The sequence below is a fragment of the Charadrius vociferus genome, unplaced genomic scaffold (genome assembly GCF_000708025.1).
Source record: "Charadrius vociferus isolate BGI_N301 unplaced genomic scaffold, ASM70802v2 scaffold650, whole genome shotgun sequence".
NCBI classification, from domain to species: domain Eukaryota; kingdom Metazoa; phylum Chordata; class Aves; order Charadriiformes; family Charadriidae; genus Charadrius; species Charadrius vociferus.
Window position 1 is genome coordinate 201,472 of NW_009646736.1, and position 7,976 is coordinate 209,447.

At 42.4% G+C, this 7,976-nt stretch overlaps 1 protein-coding gene across 1 annotated transcript in view; it reads right to left on the reverse strand.

The window, feature by feature from the left end:
• The window catches only part of COPB2 (coatomer protein complex, subunit beta 2 (beta prime)), an 18,036-nt gene extending 14,566 nt beyond the window's left edge, over window positions 1–3,470 (reverse strand). Inside the window, exons 1-3 of the mRNA XM_009890142.1 lie at window positions 3,448–3,470; window positions 1,261–1,411; window positions 300–437 (exon numbers count right to left, since the gene is read on the reverse strand). Coding sequence (XP_009888444.1) covers window positions 300–437; window positions 1,261–1,411; window positions 3,448–3,470 — 312 coding nt within the window. The remainder of the gene's footprint in view (window positions 1–299; window positions 438–1,260; window positions 1,412–3,447) is intronic.
• Between the last annotated feature and the right edge of the window lie 4,506 nt (window positions 3,471–7,976).

The following is a 7,976-nucleotide window of genomic DNA, read 5'->3' on the forward strand; positions in this document are numbered from 1 at the left end:
TGGAGCTGCTGTCCAATTTCCTCCATACTTGATGGACAGGTAGAGGTCTAACAGTTCCTACAACATTCAGAAATACAGATGGCACATACAAGACATAGGCATCAAATGAAACACCTTTAGAGTTATAGCTCAAGATATTCCTTGTCTATTATTATAGTGACTTTCGTAAATAAGACAGGGAGAATACAGTCAATTAGTGGTAGTAACTTAGGATTCTTCTTATGTATCTACTATTGGAAAATAGAGTTCACGCATCTTTCAGTTATGAAGATTTAATAATAAAGAAAAACAAAAGTCACCTGAGTTTCATGGTTCCAAACACAGACGCTGCCATTGTAAAGGCTAGCCAACATCCATGGTTCCGTCGGATGCAAGTCTACGCTCTTCACCCGGTCAGACCGAGCTGTTAGTTTCCGCTTTATATCAAGTCGGAGAGGCTGGAGACAAAAAGAATTGAGAATATGAAGTTATGCAACAGAAAACTGGCACAGGAATATGATGGAGAAAGGAAAGCTGAAGTTAAACCTTATAATAAAAGGAGTCAATCCTCCTTTTCAGGCAGACAGAAGACTACTATTTTATATCCATCTGCTTGTTTTTGTAGGGGTTTCTAGAAACATCACACCTCCACCAATGGCAATAGGTATATTTAGTTTACTTGTGTAAAAAATATCTCCAGCACAGTCAAAAAAACCCCAAAAAACACTGCATGTCTTCCTGGTGACCCTGAACTACTAAAGCAAAGAGAATTTGCTTCTAATACAAATGACAGAAGATGAATCTTCCTGCTATTTCACTTGAAAAATCATGTGGAGAAGCCAGTTATCATAACAAAAAACAACAACATTTGCTTATTATAAATTTACTTCCATTTACAATTCCAACATTAAGTTTTAGAATGGAAAAATATGTTGTAAAAACTGGGGGAGAGAAAAGTTGAAGTCTTTCTCTTATAAAGTCTTTGACCTCCCACTTCCATCACTGGCTATGCAAAGCCAGAGTATTTAAAAAGCATAAAGTAAAGCAAAGTGATTTTCTAAAGCATTTGAGACATTATAGATTCATTCAGACACTCAAAGACTGCTGAGCTCACTTAACGCTGATAACATCTTATCTCAGAGAGTGTAACGGGCGATACCTGATCACAGAATGCTGTGTGCATTTTGTAGCAGAATAAAAGTAATAAGACCTGCAGTTATATATGTTAGACACTGCAAGGAGAAAAAGGTATCTAGTTGTCATGTAGTACCTGTAACTTACAGACATGATATCTGACAGCAGAGAATGAACTTGTCGTTTATTTCTCCTGCCATAAATACTAGAAAAGTAGGCAAGACAATTGCACGCAATCCCGTGCTTATCCTTGGAACCACTCTTACCTACTGCTCCTAAGGAGTAGACTATGGCTGACCTAAAAGGTTAACTCAACACATACTCAAAACACGCCGACAACTGTTAGATCCGTTCGAGAAATCATCACGCGATCCCACACTGGTGACGCAGCCCAAGGGATCTGCTCTGCGACCGCAACCATAACGACACCAGGAGACTTTCAAGCACTTTCTTCTGTATTTAACTTGAATTACAGAATGACACTACAGCCTGTTGAGGCAGCACGGGCACAGGGAATTCACAGAATTCACAGAATTCACAGAATTGTTAGGGTTGGAAGGGACCTCTGGAGATCATCTAGTCCAACCCTCCTGCCAGAGCAGGGTCACCTACAGCACGTTACACAGGACAGCGTCCAGGCGGGTTTTGAATGTCTCCAGAGTGGGAGACTCCACCACCTCTCTGGGCAGCCTGTTCCAGTGCTCCACTACCCTCAAAGTAAAGAAGTTCCTTCTCATGTTAAGATGGAACTTCCTATGTTCAAGTTTATGCCCATTACCCCTCGTCCTATCACTGGGCGCCACTGAAAAAAGACTACTCCCATCCCCCGGCATCCTCCCTTTAAGTATTTGTATGTATTAATAAGATCCCCCCTCAATCTTCTTTTCTCTAGACTAAAGAGACCCAAGTCCCTCAGCCTTTCCTCATAAGAAAGGTGCTCCAATCCCCTAATCATCTTTGTTGCCCTTTGCTGGACCCTCTCGAGCAGTTCCCTGTCTTTCTTGAACTGGGGAGCCCAGAACTGGACACAGTACTCCAGATGCGGTCTCACCAGGGCAGAGTAGAGGGGGAGGATGACCTCCCTCGACCTGCTGGCCACACTCTTCTTGATGCACCCCAGGATGCCATTCGCCTTCTTGGCCGCCAGGGCACATTGCTGGCTCATGGTCATCCTGTTGTCCACCAGGACTCCCAGGTCCCTCTCCACAGAGCTGCTCTCCAGGAGGTCAGCCCCCAACCTGTACTGGTGCATGGGGTTATTCCTCCCCAGGTGCAGTACCCTACACTTACCCTTGTTGAACTTCATAAGGTTTCTTTCTGCCCAACTCTCCAGCCTGGCGAGGTCACGCTGTAAGGCAGCACAGCCTTCTGGCGTGTCAGCCACTCCTCCCAGTTTTGTGTCATCAGCAAACTTGCTGATGGTACACTCTATCCCTTCATCCAGATCATTGATGAATATGTTGAACAAAACTGGGCCCAGTACTGACCCCTGAGGGACACCACTTGTTACTAACCTCCAACTAGACTCTGCGCCACTAACCACAACCCTCTGAGCTCTATCTGTGAGCCAGTTCTCAATCCACCTCACCGTCCATTCATCTAAGCCACACTTCCTAAGCTTTCCTGTGAGGATGATGTGGGAGACAGTGTCGAAAGCCTTGCCAAAGTCAAGGTAGACAACATCCACTGCCCTCCCCTCATCCACCCATCTAGTTACTTTGTCATAGAAGGCTATCAGATTAGTCAGACATGACTTCCCCTTGGTGAATCCATGTTGACTACTTCTGATAATCTTCTTTTCATCCAGGTGCTTTGAGATGACTCCCAGAACAAGCTGCTCCATCATCTTCCCAGGGATGGAGGTGAGGCTGACCGGCCTGTAGTTTCCCGGGTCATCCTTCCTGCCCTTTTTGAAGACTGGAGTGACATTGGCTATCCTCCAGTCCTCAGGCACCTCACCTGTCCTCCAGGACCTTTCAAAGATAATGGAGAGAGGCCCAGCAATGACTTCCCCCAGCTCCCTCAGCACCCGAGGGTGCATCCCATCAGGCCCCATGGATTTATGTATATCCAATTTATCTAACTGATCTTTAACGTGCTCCTTGTCAACCAAGGGATAGTCTTGTTTCCCCCAGACTTTCTCTGTTACCTGCAAAGTCGGGGTCTCACAAGGACTGGCCCGAACAGTGAAGACAGAAGCAAAGAAGGCATTTAGCAACTCCGCCTTCTCTGCATCATCCGTCACCACAGCACCTGTCTCATTCAACAAGGCAGCGCTTCGCGGGGCAGGCTGGGAGTTGTAGTTGCCGCGCGCGGGAGCGCGCGCCGCCTCACCTCAGGGTGTCTGGGATGGCCATAGCGGCCGCAGCGTGAGGTGAGGTGAGGCGAGGCCCTCCCTGTCCCCTGCCACGATCCTCTGGGCAGCCATGGACCTCTCCGTTAGATGATGATGATGATCATAATGATGATAATGATGATGATGATGGAGGTGGTGGTGGTGGTGGTGGTGAAGAGCTGCCAGGCTCTGCCCAGTTGTGAGCGAGCTCAGGAAGAGAAGGGCCCTCTGGTGCCCTTTGCCCGCTCAGGGCCGTCTCTCAGTGTGCATAGTGGCGACGTTGGTCAGAGGGGCCGGGTCCTGCACGGTGAGCGTGAGGGTACTGCAACCCCAAACGGCATCTTGTAGAAACTGCCTGCAGAAAGTGAGATTTTAGGAAGCACCAAAGCACAAGGAACCACTGTTGAGAAAATGTCTCCTAGCACTGCTACCAGATTGCCTTTGATTAAAAACTGCAACCCCCACATTTCACTGGGTAAATGAGAGGAATAATATGGACGATATTTATATTCATTTGGATTCAGTTAAAGAACATTCTCCTTTTGATACAAGTGTTCACCTGGGATCTAGAAGCCCTCTGTGCTCTCCTACAACACAGTAAGAAAGATTACATTGCCCTGGAGTGTTTACAGTTTGAAGGACATAAACAAACAAAAGGGTGACAGAGATCACCTCAGCTCTTGTTATTTTCACTCCAAGAGAGCAACGACAGAAAAGACAGATACTTAAAATTTGAAAAATACAAGCCTGATGACAATAAGTGAAGAGAGAAATGCCTGAAGCAAGGAAAGGGGCACAATGTTGTCAACTGTTATGGGTGAGTTTAGACTTTCAGCTGTCTTTGAGGCTTTCTTTTCACTTTCATTTCATTATATTAATGATTGTGGAATAATGCTTGAAACATTTGAGTACTGAATTTCAGGATGTAGAATCTGGATAAGCTTGTTTAAAAGTAATGATTTGAGTCAAATTTATGTCTTTTGAGTCTAATTAATGATTTTTAGACAGCTGAGGTAGAACACTGAAAGAAAAACAGGCTGGAACACTGAAAGAAGAAATGTAGGGGAAGGATAGTCATATTAAAGAATATAGGTAGCGGAGGATGAATAGCACACATTGCATATTTTTCCTTGAAAAACTCAACAAAGTCCTGTCCAGAGAGAGATAAGGGTGTTACAGGTGAATCGAAGACAGCAAGGAAGGGAAATGAAAGATGAAGGAATAGAGCTTGTTAGTCAAGAAAATAACAGCAGGGAAAGGAGGAAATTACTTTGCTGTTAGCTTCTTCAGGGAACTTGTAGAAGAGAAAAACTATAGTGCAGAAAAGAGGTGTAGGGTATAAGCTAAGGCTGACCTTACAGTAGGAGAGAAGCAGTGAAATAAAGCAATGAAATTAAGAGTAAGAAATATCCGTCACAGCTGGAAGATGCAAGGGTACCAGTTCTGAGTCAAGGAGACCATGATCCACAACGCACTGGAAATTAAATTGGTATACAGAGGAAATATTATTATGTACTTGTTTTCCTTTCATATTCTTTCCTATATAACCTGTAGCAGCCACTGTTTCACCCAGGGTTATATACAAAGTAGCTGGAACCACAGGGAGTCTCTAAGAAGACTTTCAATACAGGCATTAAATAAGAACAAAATCTATACTTTGGGTTCTTTTATGTGACCCAACAGCTACTGTTATGCCTATTTGCTGAAAGATATTTTTCAGGTAAAACCCCCAACCAAATGTTTTCTTCCAGAGTAGCAGAACAGAGGAAACTTTGCTTCTTGGGGGCATTGACCTCGTCTGAAGTTCCTTATTGGCCCTTTCATACCCCTGCCAGATTGCCTGGAGCAACATACGTGCATGCTGGGCGTTTGGCTATTTCCTCCAGGGGCTGAAAAAAATCTAGCATTTTCTTTACCTTGGGGGAAGGGCACGAAGTTGGGTTTGCCTGTCTCCTGTTACTTTTGTGGCTACTTGATATCTTTAAGGCCATAGACAGGGAAATGGGGGAGGAAAGAATGGTGTAGGGCAAATGATGGGATGGCTACAGATCAATAGAGTGCAATCATAGGCCTCGCTTCCTTAATGTACCAGAATAAAGCTGTACGGAACATTTTCAATGCAGTGTCCAGTACTGTTATACAGCTGCCTTCTGTTAGAGACACAAACAGCATTTCTGTAAAGTGTGGATATGTGTGTGTAATGAAGTGTATAATAAAGGAACTGGTAATACGGTGTTGCAGGACATATTTCCTGTAGGTGCAAAGCTACTTTTAAGTCTCTTGAAAGTTCTCAACACGAAGCATTAAAAAGAACCTTTTTTATTACAAAAAAAGGGTGTTCTAAACAACTGGCCAGCTAAGTGCCGGTAGTTGAAGCAATTGCGTTCTGACACATTAGATTTTGTAAAACTAAAGAACGGACTGGAGTTCTGTAATAGAGGAATTCTACACATTTTTATTGCCGGTGATTTAGTTAGAAACACAGCAGCTATAATGGGGTTGCAACAAGAGATACAACAGTTGTAAGGAGGAAGCAACTATGATACAGTTTCAGTCTACTGGGAATTTCTTCTTTACAAGGCTCTTGCTTCTTGGGATAGCCAATCCATTGTTACTTTTCTGAGATTTCAGCTTACTCCCTTTTGAAATTATTTGCTATGAAATTATTTGCATGTTTTGAATTTGTATGACAACAAAAAGTTTTCTGCAAGCAGGATAGAGCATTTTAAGAAAAAAAAATACTACAATATCTTCTTCCAAAGAAAAAGGTTAAAGTAGTTTGGGATACTGATCACAAGCACCTATAGTTTATCCTCATTGTACCAAGTGAATTATAACGGAGAAGGGGAGGACTAACAATAAAGCACCAGTCCACTTTCTTTTCCTCTCAAGTAAAGACTAGAGGCCTGGAAATAAGAGCTGCATCCATATAGCTTATGCCGTATGTTTGGAAATTCATATTCAGGCAAAAATCTAACAGATGCTGTTAGCTAGATCCGTACCTGGTATAATAAATACAGTGTGTGTTGCTGCTTGTTGCAGTAGGCAGCTCAGTCCTGAGGGTCCAATATTTCCTTGCCTTGCTTGTTCTACACAGGACACTCCCACTACTATGTAAATTCTTTGTTTCTCCAGAGCTCAGCCATTGCTTATTTTCTTTATGGGGATATGTGGCACCTCCCGAGATCACTGCATTTTACTTTGGATCTCAGTTTGCCAGCATCTCTGAGCTTGGCTAACTTTATTATCTTGAGGTAGTATTATGGATGGTGTACTAATTCCCTAAGCATTCTGTGAGTCATCTTGTAATCCAAATGACTGTATTATTTTCATTAGATCATTTCTTTTAGAATATACAGAGGTTTTTATAGATTTAGGTCAACTCTATAGTATTGTAAAGTGTTTATTTCATATGCAAAGTTAATGTGAAGTCCTGTTCATTGCCAAGAGTTAATACTTGCAGTGCAGTAAACTGAAGTAAAATTCATTGCAGCCTTAAGTTGGAAGATGGTAAAGATTGATGGAACACAGTGGGTTTAAAGATGTTATTAACATATAGGTGGCAGAGCCGTGAGACGAATGCCACTGTAAATCTGGATTAAAAGCTCCCTTGAAACTATAGTATTTCACTTTGTTGCAGATCAGGGATACAGCAGTGTTGTGGAATGCAGTTTGTGTCTTTCAGTCTGAGATGCCCAGCCTTTGTCTCTAATCACTCTCTTGCAAACATACCAGCCCTGACTGCAATCCCGACTCATATACAGAGATCAGAGTATTAAACTCACTAGGATAATGAGGAATTAAAATGCCAGTGAAGAAATCAGAACTTTCAGCAGAACTGTCAAAACTGTAGGGTTCATATCAGAAAAAAATAATCCTGTCCTCTCCAAAACCTGTAACCTGCCAGTAGCAGCCTCATGGTGCATAAACCGATAGTTTTAAAAAAAGGTTGTTGCTTCAAATACAACCATATATGTGGTACACACAGAGAAAATAGATACTGCAGTATGTAAAGAATGGATTGGAAGTTTCGTATTTGAAGTTACATAAAATAATATCACCTGACACTTTCATTACAAGCCTGCCTTTTCCACTTACAGTTCTGCCAAACATGTCTTCATCTGAAGAAGGGACCTATGTCAGCTTGTATTTTCAAGCTTCAGTAGAAAGTTTCAGTTATTTATTAAAAGGTATTAAGGGAGCACAAAATACCAGCTTCTTTTAAATCAGGAACAGGATAATCATCAATATTTTTAGCAGCACCTGTTATGGACTTAATTTAAGCAGAAAATATAACACAAAATATTAATCGTGGTAGCAAAGTAAGTTACCGGCATGCTAATAAATAGGAGAGACATGTCCATAAACAGGGAACTCTGACAAAAAAATGGGTTCTCAGTGAGAGTGAACGAAGTGTTGTACATCATATGAAGACTCCTGTTCTTACCCACTTGTGCTACAGCTTCTTTGAGTACATTTGATTCATTATGTAAGTGCTATCTTTGTGTCATTTCTGTATTCACTAAGC